General features: G+C 38.1%; 1 protein-coding gene across 1 annotated transcript in view; it reads right to left on the bottom strand.

The window, feature by feature from the left end:
- LOC113629025 (protein unc-13 homolog C) overlaps positions 1–19,028 on the bottom strand; it is a 340,801-nt gene extending 321,773 nt beyond the window's left edge. Inside the window, exons 1-4 of the mRNA XM_027123068.1 lie at positions 18,955–19,028; positions 17,921–17,926; positions 16,702–16,773; positions 2,654–2,873 (exon numbers count right to left, since the gene is read on the bottom strand). Of these exons, the coding sequence (XP_026978869.1) occupies positions 2,654–2,873; positions 16,702–16,773; positions 17,921–17,926; positions 18,955–19,002 (346 nt within the window). The 5' untranslated portion in view covers positions 19,003–19,028. The remainder of the gene's footprint in view (positions 1–2,653; positions 2,874–16,701; positions 16,774–17,920; positions 17,927–18,954) is intronic.
- Between the last annotated feature and the right edge of the window lie 1,586 nt (positions 19,029–20,614).

Below are 20,614 nucleotides of genomic sequence, written 5' to 3'. Positions count from 1 at the left end.
CCTCAGGCCAGGAAGGCAGTGAAGTGTAGAAACCACCAGGTAGAATCAGCTAGACAGGAGCTGAGATGAGGCTGTTTGTGGAACCTATTTCTATGCATCTCTGCACCTGCATAGAGGTACTAGAACACTGAGTGGGATATTATCACCTGGTCTAATTTCCCTTGACTGCAAGTGTGTAAGTCACAAACCCAAGACTTGATGGGACTGAAATACCAAACTCAAATTAATCTGAAGTAACTTTAAATACCCTTTATTTTGTACAGGTCATTAGTCAGACCCAAATGTAGACTTATTTTTCCTTTTGTTTTATTCTGAGTGTATGTGTGTATGCACGTTGACAGACTGCAATTTCTTCAGAAAATTAGCAAAATAATGAGGGTTCTAGAAACCTAAAGAAGACTATTATCTTCAAGTATTTGAAAAACTGTCATATATGATAGAAGTCAATTTATTAAATATTTTCTCCAAAGGTAAGATTTGGCTTAACGAAAAGAATCTGCTATAAGGCAAGAGTTGGTTCAAATTTTATTTTATAAGCTAGAATTTTCTAATATAAATTAAGCCGCCTGCCAAGGTGTTAAATTTTCTCTGTAGATGCTCAAAGAGAAATTGAATGACCATGTGGAGAAGGAAATCAAAGAACTTCCTTGTGCTTACAAGTTCCAGTATTAGCTGTATTTTCCAACTCTGATTTCTCTTAATTTTTTATTCTCTCCTTTTCTTTCAATTTTGGTGCACATGGAAGTATTTCACACAACGTGTCACATTGCAAATTTCTTGCTTAAAGCAATGAAAAGAGAAATTTCTTAAGGAAATGTCACTGATTTTGTAGGGACAACTTTAAATTTTATTGATAGTTACTGTGGCAAGCGGTGAAGATGAATTCATGTATTAGCAACACCTCTTTCCATTCAAGGTGAGAACACGGGTTTTAGGGAAAAATAAGGAGGGATGATCAGGAAAATATCCTTTTCCTGGGGCATACATGTCTACCCTCATTTTGTCTGCACTGTTTTTGATTCTTCCAATTTACATGGGCATTTTAATGAATAACTTCAGCACAAAGCTCGCCTAGTGTATTTAACCAACACCAAATAATACCAAGAAATGGAAATAGACTATGAAAGTGTTTCTAAAGTTTAATGAATGGGTGGCATCTCTCTTCTCTGAAAGACTTAAAGAAGAATGAACTCATTTCTTAGGTATTATCTGCATCATTTTTTTTTCTTTAAGGGACTCAAGCCACTTGTTTCTAGATGGCAATATTTTTCCTATCTGTTTTCTCAAAATGTCACTGCCCTAATGTGACTGTTTCTTAAGATGCCTGTTCACAATTCAGTTTTTAAACAGGTAGACTGAATTTTAATTGTATTATGAGATTTTGCAAGTAAATTGGCTGAGTAATACTGAGTCAATCCACCTTCTTCTAAGCACTCATTCCTAAATATGCCTTTTATTTTTCTAAGAAGGGGCACTATTTTGTTTCAAAAAACACATTCATTACCATTAACAGTCTTAGGCTGACCTGACTGTGTAGGGAGAATACTGATCAGGTAGAGGAAAGTGTACAATATGTGTGACTGTTACTGCAAGAGCCAGCTGTGCCAGCATTTCTGATTTAATCTTTATTTTGACATTTTCCTCTGTCCTCCCTCAATTTCAGGCAACCTATGTACTTACAATGACTGCATTCCTATAAAGAATGAACAAAGGGGACAATATTTAGAGGTAAAAAAAAATCATTTGAAAATGAAAATCCATGTTTAAATAGATTTGTTCAGCAGTGCTTTTTTAGTTATATAAGGTCAGCAGACAAATCCAGCAGTGAAAAGCCAATAATATGTATTTTAGAGTATGATGTTTTGGCATTTCAGGACCTAATCTAAAGTACCAGTATAAAGGATTTTCTTTTGGAAATGGAAAATTTAAGATAACCTGTCATGAAAGTCAAAGTGACATGTACCTATTCAGAAATGTAAAAGAATGGAGAGGCGATTAATATTCATTGAGCGTCTACTATGTGCCAGACACTTAGCAGCAACTATTTCATTTAATTTTCGAAATAACCCACTGAGGTACATTTTATTATTCCTATTTATTTGGTGGAAGAAAATGAAGCCCTGAAAAGTTAGAAAACCTTGCCCAGGGTCACCTATCTGGTAAGTTAGATTTGTCTTTGACATCAAATACAAGACCTCCCAATTCTAAGGGCTGCACAGGGACAGCAAAAGAACATGGCTCTTGCCTGCAGAAGGCAGGTGTCAAGTAGGCTTGGAAAAGAATTCCAGTTGCTGTCATCGCAGGGGTGTGTCTTAACCCCTGTTTGAGGAATGTGACTTTACATGTTCCCACTGACCACGTGGGGCTATTATGAGATAAAAGTGAGAACAAAGATTGGAAGTCACTGTGAAGTTTTCTACTTGGTCCGAGTGCCACTGAACTCCAGGTAGTTATTCTGAGGAATCTGAAAGTGCCAAGGTCAACAGTGTAGGAAGACACAATCATTTACATGACTTGGCGGGCAGTATGTATATCTTTGTGTGAATGAATAGGCCGGGGGTGAGTAGGATTTGTTGAGAATTAGCAGGAGCTGAAAATGCATAGGGTGAGACCAGCTCTGCACACCTGCCTCTTCACCTAACCGAATACTCACTCTGCAAACAGTCCGCGTTCAGGAGGTCCTGACACTTTTCGTGGCACTTCACTCCGCACTCTGAACACTTCATGCCTTGCCGGGCAATGCCCCACAGGAGCCCTTCACACTCGTAACAGTAGGTGGGTGTCGTAGCCGTCCAGACCTCAAAGTTGTGTGGGGTGGTGGAGGACATGGGGTAGATCAGTGCCTGCAAAGTCTTCTTGAAGACATGTATTTTCTGTGAAGATGAGACAAGTAACCAACACGAGCCACATCAGTGGATCTGGAGAATTTCATCATAAAACAAACCATTTTACAACTTTTTCCTGAAAACGCTATTTTGAGGGGACCCCTTGATTATTGATTTAAGTGAGGGCAGTCATCAGAATAACTCTGCACACTTATCCTTTGCTCAGTGTTCTAGGGCCCAATTCAGTTCTTTGAACACAAAGAACTCCCCAATCTTCATATTGGACTGGGCTCCCTGCTGTGTAAGCTTCTTTCATGGCAGCACAGAGCTCTTGTTGCTTGATAATGACTATGTCCCTCTATCCTGTGAACTCCATGAGGGCAAGGATGATGAGCATACTGCTCACTGCTGGATCAATCCTCAGAGCCTAACCTAGTCTCTGGCTTGAGACAGATGTTCAGGAAACATCAATTCAAAAAAAAAAAAAGGAATTATATTACTATCCTTGGTCTAAATTGGTTCTTCTGGTTTGGTTCTTGGTAAAATTATGAAGTAATGGAAAATATTCTCAATGCTGATTTTAACCCTCTAGAAACACTCCCTCCCCTCTTTTATATTCTACCCAGGCCTCATCTCCCTGATTCTATACCCTCTCTAACACTACACCCCTCCCCAGTCCCAAAGTACACTTCTTCTATAGATCTTTCCACAGAGAACTGCTTTCATCACCTATTCCTTAGGAAGGAGCTCATCAACGAATTGATAAGAAAGCCCTAGTAGTAGATAAAGGTTAAATGTGGCACTCTCCCATGGTGCTTTATATTTTAAAGGGAGATACTATTTAATAGCACATGGAAGCTGTTGGTAGAGTAAGCACTGAACGGGGAGCCAGGAGGCCTGAGTTCACGAGCACAGGCCCCATCATGTGACATATGAAATGGGCTTCAGAAGGCAGGAGCTCTCTTCCCTATTTCTCTAGTGCCTAAACAGTGCCTGTCATTGTCCTTGGGCACAGTAAAGTTACAACACATTTTTTGTGCGTGAAATTAATGAATGTCTGTTACTTAAGAGTCTTGTGATCTAGGAAGAGACTTAAACTCTCTAATCCTCACTTTCCTGTACTACCTATCTACCATATTATGTTGAAGATCAAACAGTGACATGGTAACAAATATAGTCCATAGACTTCAAACACTAAGAAAATACTAAGTATGGGCTTTCCCTGGTGGCGCAGCGGTTGAGAGTCCGCCTGCCGATGCAGGGGACACGGGTTCATGCACTGGTCCGGGAAGATCCCACATGCCGCGGAGCGGCTGGGCCAGTAAGCCATGACCGCTGAGCCTGCGCGTCCGGAGCCTGTGCTCCACAACGGGAGAGGCCACAACAGTGAGAGGCCCGCGTACCGTAAAAAAAAAAACAAAAAAAAAAGAAAGAAAATACTAAGTACTAGTGTTGATAGTGGAGACTTGTTTGGATGTGTCTGTCCATTTGATTGTCATATCCCACTATTCAGGTGACGTCCTGGTAGAAAGACTAGCACTCTCTGAAGTTACAAATACAAATAACTTCCCACAACTACCTGATGCATAATGAATGGTTATTTACATAAATCCTGTAGGAGTCCAGCTGATAAGCAATGCTAAAAAGGAAGCACTTGTATTTTGCATTAATCATCCTTAAATCTCATTTCAGAATGTCTTCCCACAGTGTTGAAATGGCTAACTTATTATTTTTCAAATCCATAGTACGGCAACAGCATACTTCCCTTTATTAATACATTCCCCTCATTATGTATTTTCCCAGAATATGTTTGTTAATGGTGGAAGGAGGTTCCCTACCAGGGAGTTAAGCATTACTAAAAAAATTTTCTAGCTTTTGAACAGCAAGATGCAGCCTTGCTACTCCATGAGGGGCTGGTCAAAGCTCTTTATATTTCAAGTGAAGTCTACAGAGCAACAGTATGTTCAAAATATAGGAAGTTCTCAAGTAGAAGACCCCTGTGTTAGGGTTTGTATCGACAAAACAAGTGGATCCATCACTTTTCAATAAAGACAGTCTAAGCCAATAAATCTCTTGGCTTCATTCCCTAATGAAGATGCCTTGTCTTGAAAAGAACTGTTAAGAGTTCTTTTAGAATTAGAAGTATGTATTATGCATCTTTGCTTCCCATTTACTGCCTAGCAGAGTGATATTCAATATCATCAAAGTGACTTGAATGATTCTCGGCATAACAGATTTACAATCAGCTCTCCATTGACAGTTTCATGTTCTAGCTGAGCTGAGGGGCTGGAGGACCGTGTAATGTGTATATGTGGTGTGTGTGTGAGTGTAATACAAAATTTTCGGTTGAGCCAAAAAAATAAGAATGGACTTTAGGTATATTTGCGATTGCATAATTTGTTGTCTTAGTAGGGGAAAACAACAATTCTAACCCATTGGAACACTGGGTGGGAACAGAACAGTCTGCTACTGAACGCAAGTGAGAAATACATATTAATTTAGAAAGCGAAGCTGGGCAAAGGGTTGATTTTGAACATGAATTCATCTGTATAATTTAAATTTGATGATGAACACACTGTAATTCCCTATCTCCATTTTCATTTTATTGAATTCAAGTGACATATAGTCAGTGCTCTAAATCCTTAGGCTACAGTAGGAGTAATAAATATAAGGACCACTTGCTAAAAAATTAAATAGGCTGAAGGAGGGCTTCCCTGGTGGTGCAGTGGTTGAGAGTCTGCCTACCGTTGCAGGGGACACAGGTTCGTGCCCCGGTCTGGGAAGATCCCACATGCCGCGGAGCGGCTGGGCCCGTGAGCCATGGCCGCTGAGCCTGCACGTCCGGAGCCTGTGCTCCGCAACGGGAGAGGCCACAACAGTGAGAGGCCCACGTACCACAAAACAAAAACAAAAACAAAAACAATAAATAGGCTGAAGGAAAGCAAGTGAAAGACAGCTGAGAAGGTTTCATTGAAATGTTTGGTTTGGTTTGGTTAAAGAGGGATGGTCCATTTCATGAAAAGAGGAAGTGAAGCTAATTTCAAAAAGAAAAAACATGGAAAATTTACTAGACAACACACTGAAAATCAATTGAATGGAGCATCAGAATAAACCATAACATGTGAAAGCTGTAGAAGCTGGAGAAAAACACTAGGTAGTTCACTACAGGGTACATATCCCCAGTCTCAAAAAAATAATTATGAGTTTTTTCATTCTTGAGTTTTGGGGATATGGGCACGTGTTTACCAAAGCTTGAAAAGTACTCTAAAATAAATGGCTAAAGAGAAATCAAGGAAACACTCCCATTTACAATTGCAATAAAAAGAATAAAATACCTAGGAATAACCCTACCTAAGGAGACAAAAGACCTGTATGCAGAAAACTATAAGACACTGATGAAAGAAATTAAAGATGATACAAACAGATGAAGAGATATACCGTGTTCTTGGATTGGAAGAAATAAGATTGTGAAAATGACTACACTACCCAAAGCAATCTACAGAGTCAATGCAATCCTTAACAAACTACCAATGGCATTTTTCACAGAACTAGAACAAAAATTTCACAATTTGTATGGAAACACAAAAGGCCCCAAACAGCCAAAGCAATCTTGACAAAGAAAAACGGAGCTGGAGGAATCAGGCTCCCAGACTTCAGACTATACTACAAAGCTACAGTAATCAAGACAATGTGGTACTGGCACAAAAACAGAAATATAGATCAATGCAATAGGATAGAAAGCCCAGAGATAAACCCACGCACATATGGTCACCTTATTTTTGGTAAAGGAGGCAAGAATATACAATGGAGAAAAGACAGCCTCTTCAATAAGTGGTGCTGGGAAAACTGGACAGCTACATGTAAAAGAATGAAATTAGAACACTCCCTAACACCATACACAAAAATCAACTCAAAATGGATTAAAGACCTAAATATAAGACCAGACACTTTTAAACTCTTAGAGGAAAACAGAGGCAGAATACTCTATGACATAAATCACAGCAAGATCCCTTTTGACCCACCTCTTAGAGTAATGGAAATAAAAACAAACATAAACAAATGGGACCTAATGAAACTTAAAAGCTTTTCCACAGCAAAGGAAACCATAAACAAGATGAAAAGACAACCCTGAGCATGGAAGAAAATATTTGCAAATGAAGCAACTGAAAAAGGATTAATCCAAAATATGCAAGCAGCTCATGCAGCTCAATATCAAAAAACAAACAACCCAATCCAAAAATGGGCAGAAGACCTAAATAGACATTTCTCCAAAGAAGATATACAGACTGCCAACAAACACATGAAAGGATGTTCAGCATCAATGATCATTAGAGAAATGCAAATCAAAACCACAATGAGGTATCACTTCACACCTGTCAGAATGGCCATCATCAAAAAATCTACAAATAATAAATACTGGAGAGGCTGTGGAGAAAAGGGAAACTTTTTACACTGTTTGTGGGAACGTAAATTGATACAGCCACTATGGGGAACAGTATGGAGGTTCCTTAAAGAACTAAAAATAGAACTACCATATGACCCAGCAATCCCAGTATGGGGCATATACCCTGAGAAAACTATAATTCAAAAAGATTCATGTACCACAATGTTCATTGCAGCTCTATTTACATTAGCCAGGACATGGAAGCAACCTAAGTGTCCATCGACAGATGAATGGATAAAGAAGATGTGGCACATATATACAATGGAATATTACTCAGCCATAAAAGGAAACGAAATTGAGTTATTTGTACTGAGGTGTATGGAACTCGAGTCTGTCATACAGAGTGAAGTAAGTCAGAAAGAGAAAAACAAATACTGTATGCTAATACATATGTATGGAATCTAAAAAAAAAAAATGGTTCTGAAGAACCTAGGGGCAGGACAGGAATAAAGACGCAGATGTAGAGAATGGACTTGAGGACATGGGGAGGGGGAAGGGTAAGCTGGGACAAAGTGAGAGAGTGGAATGGACTTATATATACTACCAAATGTGAAACAGATAGCTAGTGGGAAGCAGCCACATAGCACAGGGAGATCAGCTCCGTGCTTTGTGACCACCTAGAGGGGTGGGATAGGGAGGGTGGGAGGGAGACGCAAGAGGGAGGAGATATGCAGGTATATGTATATGTATAGCTGATTCAGTTTGTTATAAAGCAGAAACTAACACACTATTGTAAAACAATTATACTCCAATAAAGATGTTTAAAAAATAAATAAAATAAAATAAAATAAAATAAAATAAAATAAATGGCTTATGGAAACATTTCTTATTCCAACAAAGCCTAAGATGGAATGATGGTCACTTTAGAAACTGAGGAAATGAATGGCTAAGGAAAGCATGAAAAATACATCTGATAAGAAGGGACTCATGTCTCAGGGGAATACTGCATACTGAGGGAAAGAGTGTATTTTTAGCAGCAAAGTAAGACCGGATCAAACAAGATTATAAGGACATAGTGTGGAGTTTTTGTGGAATAAGGCAAAAGATAGGATATTGGGCACTGAATAAAAACAAAGCAGAAGAAAACAAGGGGAAACAGTCAAATTAGCCATGGGCGATGGGAAATGGAAGCCTGTAACTGGCCTTTAAGAGGTGGATTAAAGGGAAGAGAAAATATATATACACACATACTTTCATACATACACACATGTACTTAGAGTAGGCAGAAAGATAATAGGGTGTAGCTAATAGGATCCGAGCTGATGTGAAAGGATGGGAACTGGTTATGTTATCAAGAGAAGGTCTCTGGCCTAGGTAAACAAGGAACTAGACATATGGAGAAGGTGGTCTGAAGAACAAGCAGAGCTCAATTACTGGAATTAGGACTGAAGGACAGAATGGATTAAGCAATTTGGGAGACTTCCTGCTAATCTATTTTAAGTGTTTCTAAACTTTTCAAATCTTCTACAACAAACATATATTATTTGCTAAAATGTATGTATGTTCTGATAATAATAAAATGTATGCTCACTGAAAGAGTAATTTATAAATCCAAACAAGTATTAAAATAAAAAATAATTTAATTTTTCAAAGTTAGGTACGGTTTGATGCATGTTCTTCCAGTAATTTTTCTATTTATAGCCACGATATCAAGCTTTTGCAATGAAGTAAAGAACAATAAACATTATTTTTATATTACTAGTGTGATTCCAGAAAGTAAGGCAATTTTTATTGCTTCAACACTGCTTTAATCTGTAGAAATGATTACTCTGCTTTCACTCAGGTACAACTTAGTAGCCAAGTACAACCTTTGGGCTCCAAAGAGGAGGATGCTCATATTTTAGACATAGATTTTGTTAAAAACTCCTGCTCTGAGAAACTGGAATTTAAAGTGAGTTGCCCTAATATATCACTTTTTGAACAATTAGGACAGGGAATGAATTGCCTCTTCTATTGAAAACTACATGGGGAAATTAAAATGAGTCCGAGAAATAAAGCAATCAAGCCTCCTTCAGGGAACAATTACCAGTGTCTTTGGACCACCAAAATTCCAATCTACAAACTGTTAACACTTATAACAGGAACAAAGCTTGACTGTCTCCATTTGCCACGTACCTTTTCTCCTTTTCCCTCTCCTATGTTAACCAGCAACTTAACTAATGAAGTTTTATTTTTCTCTGCATCCTGTGGGCTTCCCTCATAGAACTACGTAAACCATCTCTTTCCTATACTTGAAAACAATCACGTTTAGATAATTCCAGGAAAAAAAGTATGCTTCTTTTTTTCAAGCATATTTCACATAGTTGATGCATGATTTTAGAAATCTACTTACTGTCCTCTAAGTATCATTTTGCTATTTCTGGACAAAAGTATCAGAAAGATTTGCAGAGCAAAGATTAGGTACAATGTGACCTTTGAAATAGGTCATAAGCATGAGGACAGAACAATGGTAGAATAAGTTCCTGAGTATAAAAACAGACATAATTTCATGACTGATTTACTCATTAGACTAATCATTACATAAGACTGACTGTAGAAGCTAAAATTACTTGGGTAAAATTTTTTGTCACAGAAAGTGCTAACAGAGACTAAAAGTTATGTGCCTATACATGGAAGACTGTAAGTAATTTGTTTTTACTTATATTGTTTTATAACAGGTACCAATTACCAGTGACCTAAGTAACTTATGGACTGAGTCCAAATAAAGAGGGTAGAACAGTGATAAAATAGATGGTTCAATAATTTAAGGAGAGGACAATATAGTATATAGAGTCAGAAGTACAATATGGTTCCATGCCAATACATGACATGGAACTTGATCTGATAACAAATTAGGGTAAATCTGTCATGTACTATATAAGTATCACTTTTTCTCCAATTCAAACTTTCAATGAAAAAAAATATATATACAAATAAAGAAGGTGGTATGAGATGAGTAACTTATTAAATATAAGCGGCCAAAATAATTTGAATTTCTCCACTGGGAGAAACTTTAGGCATTCTAATCTGGAAAGTCTAATTCTTACCAGTCGGGGCAGAGACTGAGTTCTTATAAATCTTCTGACAGAGGCCATGAAAGAACAGGAAGAAGGGTTAGGATATTATAAAAGGAAGACAGGGAAAGGGGTGACCCTCCCTCTTAAAGGGAACCCATTCTATTGTTCTCTTGTAAAACCAAGAAAGTCAATCGTGTAGCTACGTAAAGCTGTGTAGTGAAAGTAGACAATCATAAAAATAATAACTAATATTTATGGATCCAAAATGGCTGAAGTGCTGTCTATTTGTTATCTCATTTGATGCCCCTCCAAATCCTCTAGAAATATTAGTATATTCATTTTGTTTATTGGAAAACTGATCTGGAAACCTGGCAAATGAAGTTGATATAGCCCACTAGGTAAGTGTTGGAAAAAAAACATTATACTTTGTAGAAGGGCTGCAAAGAAAGATTCCCCAGGCACCTAAACACATAAATAAATAAATGGGACTTAATGACAGATTTAAAAAAGCAGATTCTGTGGAAACCTAAGAAGTATGTTTGGGATCCAGTTAAACTCCATGGGCTTGGATCTTTGGGTTTTCAGACCATTTTCAGATAGGACATTTAGACTTGACTTCTACCTAATGTGGGCATTGAGGGTAGTAATCAGAGACTAAGCATTTTCAGATCTTTATAATTTTTTCAGGACAGAATTACTGATCAACTTTAAAATTTGAAAAGTATTTTAATTAAACATTTAAAAATAAGAGAACTGGGCTTCCCTGGTGGCGCAGTGGTTGAGAGTCCGCCTGCCGATGCAGGGGACACGGGTTTGTGCCCCGGTCCGGGAAGATCCCACATGCCGTGGAGGGGCTGGGCCCGTGAGCCATGGCCGCTGAGCCTGCGCGTCCGGAGCCTGTGCTCCACAATGGGAGAGGCCCGCGTACCACAAAAAAATAAAAATAAAAAAATAAGAGAACTAAGCTCAAATTTATTATAATAAATGTAAACTGAATCCAACCATAAAAAGACAAATTCTGAGACTGAATTTTAAAACTAAGCTATCTGTTTTTATGAGATATGCATAAAACACATTAAGATTTAAAGAAAGGGCCAGAAAAGGTTCTATCAAGGAAGATATTAACCTAATTACTTCAGTGAGCTGTATTAATATCACATAGAATATGTTTAAGGAAAAAACATGCAAGAAATTAACAGGATTGCTACCAAAAGTTGAAAGAAACAATTTATCAGGGATATAAAAGTCCCAAAATTTATGTACTGAACAGAAAAAGCTCATATGGGATATCTACAGTGCTGATCATGTACTAAGCCATAAAGCAATTTTCAATTAAATACTAAAGACTAAAAATACAGTCCACGTCCTCTGAACATGATACAGTAACAAAAATAAAGTCCTTATCTTTGGAAGATTAATGAATACACTTTCTAAATAACTGATCAGTCAAAATATTAATCACTGGACAATTTATGAAATAATTCTATCTCAACAGCAATAAAAGCACTATATATCAAAACTTGTATGATGCAGCTAAAGTGTGCTGAGAGGAAAATGAATAGTTTAAAATGCATTTGATAGAAAAGACAAAAAGAAAATTAGGTTATACAAATGTGGTAAAAATATAAACAGAAGCAACAAAATGATAGACAAAATCTTTGAAGTTTAGAAGGAGGAAGAAAATGAAGAAGGAATACACAAGGGATGGAAATATTCTCTTTTTAAAGCTGAATGATGGATATAAGGTGTTTGTACTGTTATTTACTCCCTTCATTTATGTTGTAGATATTATTTTGTGTGTATGCACTAGTTAATAGCAACAATAAAAATTAACAAACTACATATTCAACTTAGTAAGTTAGAAAAATAGCTTCAGGGAAAATATAAAAAGTAGATGAGTAAGAGCAGAAATAAATGAAATATGAAAGAAACAAAATATGGAGTCAACAAAACAAATGCCAGAGAATCTCTTGCAGTACTGACTCTATAAAAGAGAGGAAAAAAATACAAATAAATAATAAGATGAAAACAGCACAAGCTTTTATAAATGATACAATTATATGAACAATTTGACGGTATTAAGTTTGCAAATTTAGAAAAAAGGTTAACTTTCTAGAAAAAATATAAATGATTAAAATTGACTCAAGAACAAATGTTTAAATAACATGGATAGAATTGTTATACTACATAAATTGATTTAGTAGTCATAAAACCACCCTAAAAAATCAAAAACAAAAACAAAAAAACGTGCAAGACGGTTTTAGAGGCAAGTTTTGTCAGTCTTTCAAGGTTAGCAACACTTACTTTATGCATATCACCCCAGAGAAGTGGAAAAGGAAAGCTTCCCTACTTATTTTATAAAATTCGTTTATTCTTGATGCCACAATTGTTCAAAGACATGGTAAACCATAGGCCATTTTACTAATGAATACAGGTGCAAAAATCTTACATAATTAGCAAACATATGAGAAAATTGAGGCCAAGAAAATTTCAGTAACTTGCGTAAGTTCCCTCAGCTAGTAAATGGTGGGCTTGGACCAACATGCTTCTCAAGCCAAGGACCATGACTTCCTTCTCTTGAAGAAGGAAAGAAGCAGCCCCAATAGCAATACTACTTGTAAACAAGAGATAACCTGTATATTTGGTGTCATTGGTGATGACTCCCCTGTCAGTACTCCCTGCAATCTGCCCCTCAGTTGCAAAGGTGACAGGGAGGCACTGGGCTTAGCAGGTACTCTGGATACTTCATCCTAAGCCCCTGTTCCACTGCCCTGACTGCCACTGCTGTGCCTGGCAAGACATTTCTTTAATTCTCCCTCATTGTGAGATAAGTATTACATTAATTTAACGATGAGATAAACAAGTCTCAGGGAGACAAAGCATATTGATAAGAAATGAGTTCTCAAAGGCAATAGGAGGTGGAGCTGAGATTCAAATTCAGGCCACATCACTTCAATACTTGTTCACGTGGTATGAAAGGATTCCTGTTCCTGAGCGGGAGTCCGGAATCCCTGGGTGAACTGAGCCTGCAACTTCCAGACTGAACCCCAGGCACCAGAGAGGTGTTCTGACCTGCTTCCTCCTTCCATGTTTTTTTCTAGGTTATGCTAGGAATAGGACCCAGCTCTGATATCCTGTTTATCCCCACACCTAGTTCTTGCCAGTCCCTTTTCTTTGGCCTGAATCCTGTTATTGGAAGAAGGACCTCTATCCTCCTAGACAAATCAACCCTTTATGAGAACTGACACTCCCTATAAGCCTGTCCTTAGGCCAGCCTCCTAAACATGGACACCAACCCAGATAGAACAAACAGTGTTCTAGAATCTCTTTTAGCCTTGGTGATCTGGATTCCTCCCTCTACCTGAGTTTCTCATAACCATCATCTAAGCCTGTCTTAGTCTAAATACCCCTGCCTACTAAAAGCTTCCATTATGAACTATAGCAACAGTGGGTACAGAACATAGTATCTCAGCTCCTCTCTCACTATAAGCATCATGACAGCAGGGATTTTTAAATGAGTTGTTCTCTGCCTTATTTCCAAAATCTGAAACACTGCCTGAAACACAGAAGACAGTCAATTAATATTTGTGGAAATAGTGAATGGATTTACTGTGACTGTGCTACTCTTGGCTCTAAACCTAGGAAACTACCACTGAGAAAGCAAGCACAAAGCTGAGCAGTGCAGTGCCAGGCGGATTATTGCTGTGGTATATGGATACTAGACTGTTATCCTGTCTGGTGTTATTAAACCAGATGGGAATATTTCAAAGCTGTAGTACTTAAGGGCTGATTAGACGGAGATTCCCAATCAGTCCCAGTAGCTCCTTGTGGTGACTGGGAATTGGTGATGGACGGGGCGCCTGGCAATACTTTGCTCACTGCCAACAGTGTGTCAGTGGAGGTGGTGCTGGCTGACCCACTGTCATCTTGCATCAGACTTTATAGCCCTTTCCTTCCTTGGAAGGAAGCTTTTTACCGCACATCTCTTTAATTCAAATAGAAGGGCTACCATTTTCCACATGGCCAAGCCTTTTTTCTTCATGTAAAGGCAAATATTTCATGCTTCACATTGAGGGTGCCTGGGACTCACGAACTGGGAAGTGGAAAGTATTTGCTCCAGCATTTATGTTAGTTGCCCATGTAATGACTTAATGTGACAGCTTGTCAAGAGTGGCATTTAATATGCCTGTTGTACAGAAGTCATATTTCATTTGCTTTTTGAGACATGAGCCCCAGGAATACGGGCTCTATGAGTTTTAGAGGGAGCTGATGATGGACTCTGTTCATCCACTCAACACCCACACAGAAATATCTTCTACATAGGTCTTCTGAAACTAAAGAAGCAAAATGATATGTTTAAGTAAAGGAACAATAGATCAATAGCTAATTTAACTATGAAGTGAGGGTGTGGTCTCTGTCAGAGCCTCAGAAAATGTAGTAGCATTCCTCTCATTTCTGTCGCTTTCCTCTTCACTTTTCATAGGAATGAGTATTTGTGCGTTAAACCAAATAGCAAATTTTAAAATATAAGAAAGGAACAGTCTAGGAGTCTATCAATAAAAACCTTCCATCTTGATTATTTCCTCAAAAGCAAAAGACTGGATACTTTGAGATTCAGCAAGCAATATGAAGCTTTCTCATATACCAGAGAATGTTTACTTTCTCTCGTAACCAAACTATAGTGAAAATATTACATGGCATCATAAACCCAGTAGATAAGAAGAAGCCCCTGGGAAAGCAGCCATATTTTAAAAATCCTACGGCACAATCAAAAATGTTCTGAACTTGCTGTAGCACCCAGATATCCAAAGGGACATGTACTATTGCTGATGTAGTACTTAAGGGCTGACTGGGTTGGGGAGGGCAGCTTGCTGATAGACACCTAGGAAAGGTTGGCTTTGGGTGGAAAATGACAATGACAGGAAGAAGAGAATGAAAAATATAAATAATGGTGTTTAAATGGCAAGTGTATAGAAATTTAAAACAAGTAATAATAGTGGCCACATTTTTATTCTCTAAGAATGACAAAGTCTCTAAAAATGGGGGAGGTAGAGTACCTAGTTGCAATAAAGGAGGGCACAGATAAATTGTATTGGATAAAAGCCCCAGCAGAGGGACTTTCCTGGTGGTCCAGTGGTAAAGAATCTGCCTTGCAATGAAGGGGACATGGGTTCGATTCCTGCTCAGGGAACTAAGACCCCACATGCTGCAGGGCAACTAAGCCCGTGTGCCACAACTAGAGAAGAGAAAATCCGAACACCACAACTAGAGAGAAGCCCATGCACCACAACGAAAGATCCTGCGTGCCTCAACGAAGATCCCAAGTGCCGCAACTAAGACCCGACGCAGCCATAAAAATTAATTAATTATTTTTTTTTAAAACAGCCCCAGCAGAGTGGCTGTGCAGGATGCAGTTACCATGGCACAACACCCACTGCTCATTGGAATCACCTGGAAGTTTAAACAAACCAAAACAAAACAAAAAAACCTCATCTATCCAGACTATATGTGAAGCCAATTAAATCAGAATCATGGGAGTGAGACTTCAGACATAAGTATGTTTTAAAGCTCCCCCAGGTGATTCTAATGAACAAAATTCAAGAATCCCTGACCCTACTTGTACCTTTTAATCATGCTGGTTCTTTCATTCAACAAGAATTGACAAAGCTTCTATCTTACGTCAGACAGTGTACTAAGCAATAGGGATGAAAATATTTAACAAGAACAACTAACAGGATATAGTGCTACCTTCATGGAGTCTAAAAGGAAAGCCTTATGCAAGATAATCAAACTGTAGTAACAAAAATAGTAAGAATACCAGCTTGTATTTATTGTTTACTGTACCCTAGGCCGTGTAAGCGGGTTAAATATTCATCCACTCCCTTAATCTTCTGTATTATTATCACCTCACTATACACATGAAAGAACTCAGGCTCAGAGAAGTTACATAACTTATCAGACATAACAATGCTAATTTAGTGGCACAGATGGGACTCACCCCAAGCAGCCTTCACTCTTAACCATGCTACACCATACTATACTATGGAGGTCATGATTAAATGCTAGAAAAGCCCAGTGGAAGAAACTAATAATTGAGCCAGAAGGGGAGGAGGGTGTTTGGGAAAGCCTCCAAAAGGAAGCAAAACGTGAACTATGTAAAAACTTAGCAGGATTTTTTAGGTGGACAGTGACAAAGTGTGTTAGGATGAAATGGCATTTGTAAAGATGGGAAGGTGCATGCGTATTTGAGCAGCACAGGATAATTTGTACGATCGTGCAGCTGAGGACCTGAGAAACTTTGTTTAGGGTCAGACTTTCCCCACGTTCCCAATGATTCCTAGAACTCTGGAATGAACACAACAAACAAGCAGCCCAGGCAGAATGCTTTTCCCCAGACCACGATCAATGCATAGTTAGTAACTGACTCTGCACCTACCAATTCCTCATTATTTAGAGATGTCCTAATCACCATAGCCAGGGAGAGTCCAGATTTCCGGGCAGCCAGGGTCTTAAAATAGAACCAAAAAAACACAGAATTATGAGGTGACTGCTATGTACCTATTACTCAGCAGAAGGTGAAAGTGTAAAAGTACAGACTATCGCTATTGACACTTTAGTCAATAGGGACCTACCATTTTCAGTAGTCAGCCAGTTCATCCAGAATGTGGAATCATAGGACATTAGAGCTGAAAAAGTCCCTTTAGATCATCAAACCTAGGCTCTACATTTTACAGATGATAAAACTGAGGCCCAGCAAGGCAGGCCTGAAGCCCAAGTTTTCTAGGCTAGCAAGAGGCTTCTAAGACATTGTTTTTCCCCAAGACAATCATAATCACATTCCTTCATAAAACATAACCATTGATACAGAGCCAGCTGATCTGTCTGATAGCCCTGAATCACGACTGGTACTAGATGATTCTTGAGTTGTCCATAGTTCCCTGAAATATGCTTCCACATCTGGCCAGAATATTTTCTTCCAAGGGTCCATTTTGCCAACTGAGAATCATCATTAGACTTGTTTTCTTCACTCAATGTTGGTAACTTAGGTGATTTTAAATAAGAGTCACATCCCTTTAGTTTCCCCTGTAAAATAGAACCATTATGCTGCTCCCACCTGAAACATACACAATATAATATACCCGATAGTGCTATAGAGAACTCTGGAAATCAGGAGTGCTATGTGGGAATATTAAATCTTCTCTCCCATTAAGAACAAAGGGAAGTCACAGTGGAATAAGAGATCTGGTCAGAAATATATCTCCTTGGAGCTACAAAGCCAGTGTGCCCAGTTAGGTTGAGTACAGTCCTAGGTGAGCAGGTGACTCACTCCTCACTTGTAAACTCCTACCATCTCCACTCCTACCACGTAAACTTATACAGGACTTACCTCCAAAGATGATCTTCCATCTCAGACAACTACTGTCCCTAAAGTTATGTTTTTATTTTATTTTAGCCTGCATCTGTACCTGTTGTTTATGTAAATTGGTCTGTCTTTCAGAATTGAACTAGATGTTAAACCTTGGAGAACCCAAACTTCTTATTCGAATATGTCTCTTTTTATTTCCCCATCTTGCTCTCTTTGATCCCATGAATAAGAGCAGTGTACATTTGAAAAGACTGCCAAGTATTAATTAAATAAAATGAAAGTCACTTACCATGGCCTGAAGTGTCCAAGTGACAGAGAAAACAAAATATAAATAATTAGACATATGACAGGTGAGAAAAGAGTGTAATAATGTTAAATAAGCCTAACACTTAAAAATAATGTCACACTATAATGGCAGGAATCTGAGCTAATTGTACAGACATATCATGCTTTCCAGCGAAAGATTTTTCCAGGCAAGATTTTGTCTTTCCTAATTTAAAACTAAAGTGATGACCTTCAGATGAAGGTTTTCATAGCAAAATTGAAAATGACTGGTATCAAGAAATTGTGCACGTTGTTGCTAAAAGGAAAACTTCAGTTTCTCTGAGGGAAAATATATTTTAATATAATAAACTATTAAGAATGAGCCTCCAGCAAAACATGAAAACATTGTGAATGATAGAAAACATTTCTTTTTCATGTTGATGGGCTATTTGTTTTTAGAATTTAATACAGACTATTATCAATTCTTTGCATCTCTAAGCAGTCCCCAGCCTATTTCCTATAGGAGAGTTTGTCATTCAGAGTTATGTTCAGGGCTAATAAAGGTTTTAATGACTTGGAAGCCATGGTTTTCTCTGGAGAGTGGAACAGCTTATTAATTTGGCTAGACTTGATCTTAATATATGAGAATAAGGAAGTGATTAATATTATCTGCATGCTTCATAAAGCAGTTTACTGGGTTAAGATGAAGACTGTCAAATATAGCCTTCAACTGCAAAGTAAACTTGTGGTCACCAAAGCCCAGGTGCAGCAGCCCACTTTGCATGCTGTGTGATTTCTTTCTGCTCAATTATAGGGCCATTTTAACTCAATTTGTAATTTCAACTAATATTAAAAGCTGTCAAAAGGTTAGAGTTATTTCCTCCATCTAAGAGATTTTAAAGAAATAATAAATATAACACTTGCTAGCATCCAGCTTCTGCTGTGTGTCATTCTATGAAATATTTACAGGCTAGGCATTTAATGAGAAGGACAGTATGACATCTAATAAAGATAAAGACAACGTATGCAGTCAAAATGAATTAAACAGGAGTGACTCACCACATCTCGTACAATAGGCAGAGTTTTTTTCCTTCGGAGATCTGGCATACTATCAATACCATAAAGTCCCCAACCGGCTCTGAAAGAGGGCACAAAGGAATGATTTTAATGGTTAACTGACTCTTTATAAGAAAAATTCCACTCTTTGTAGTAAAAAGGCTGTGAAAAAAGGTTAAAGGATTATCATGCTGGTTCAGACAGCAGCAAAGATCCAAGACTCAAGGACCATTATTGAGGTACCAAAAAGGACACTACCACACATAGTGATCTCTTGCCTTCTTAGATAGTTCCATACTTTGAAACTTTACAGATGGCCTGATTTGACACATTGTTTTACTGTACCACAGAGAGGACAACTGAAACTGTTAGGTATATGGAACTTTGCACCTCCAGGAAAAACAGAACCAAACCAGTTTTGCTGAAAGTTTGGTCTGTCTGCAATGGTAAAAAAAAAAAAATTACTTTTATTGTAAAGATACTATGTTTTGTGTATATTGCATCTTCACAGATTGAACTCCAAAGTGGCATCTCAAGGATTCAGAGACACATCTAAAATATTAGTGATTATTCCAATACCAGAATTTCCACTTATCTGAAGTATCTAAAGATAAATGCACAAGATTATAATAATTTGTTATACAAGAATGTTCACTGCAACTTTTTTTTTGTAGTAACAACAAAAGCTAGGTCACCTAAATATTCAACAACAGTATACCGACTGAATGAATTACAGTATATTATACAATGGGAAGGGTGCAATCGTTAAAGTGAATAAGGTAAATATATATGTGTATATATGAAAAAATACTTATAGTATGTTCAGAAAGCAAGTTTGCATATTGTTTCGTATGGTCCCACATTTGTATGTGCATTTATATATACACAGAACATTTCTAGAAATATATTCACCGAATTGGTAAACCATAGTTACCTCTGTTGAGTGAGAGAAACTGGGTGATAGAAAAAGAGAAGCCTCTCCCTATGTTATAAATCTGTTAATGTCCAATGTTTTTATAATAAGCATGTGCCGTCTTTGCAATTTAAACTAATTTTAAAATATATTAACATTAATACTTATTAAAGTAAGTTTAATAGATTGAATTGGGGATTTTTTTTTGCGGTACGCGGGCTTCTCACTGTTGTGGCCTCTCCCGTTGCGGAGCACAGGCTCCGGACGCACAGGCTCAGCGGCCATGGCTCACGGGCCCAGCCGCTCCGCGGCATGTGGGATCCTCCCGGACCGGAGCACGAACCTGTGTCCCCTGCACCGGCAGGCAGACTCTCAACCACTGCGTCACCAGGAAAGCCCTGAATTTGATTCTTTATTGCATTAAAGCTAGTCTTTTTATACAACCAAAAAGGGGCTAACGTCATTCATGACAGCTACTCCTTCCGCTCACTTGAACTGCAAAACCCCTGCTAACCTCTAGCTGAGAGTCAGCTTTTGCACCAGAAACACCACAATTCATACTGTTGGGTTTAGGTGGGCAGCTCTGCCACTGGAATAGGCTACAACAGCCAAAAATAGGTTATCAGCATTTTACTGTCCAGTTTTCACTGACACAGAGATTGTTTCTTCATTTCTGCTGCTTAATTTAACCAAGGGAAACCTCTGTCTCATTGGATCTCTCTTAGTAGCCACAGTCTTAATTCAAATACT

The sequence above is a fragment of the Aethalodelphis obliquidens genome, unplaced genomic scaffold (assembly GCF_003676395.1).
Source record: "Aethalodelphis obliquidens isolate GAN/ISIS:26980383/991018 unplaced genomic scaffold, ASM367639v1 scaffold26, whole genome shotgun sequence".
In the NCBI taxonomy this organism is placed as follows: Eukaryota; Metazoa; Chordata; class Mammalia; order Artiodactyla; family Delphinidae; genus Aethalodelphis; species Aethalodelphis obliquidens.
Note: the sequence above shows the minus strand (reverse complement) of the source record. Positions and strands in the feature narration are given on the sequence as shown.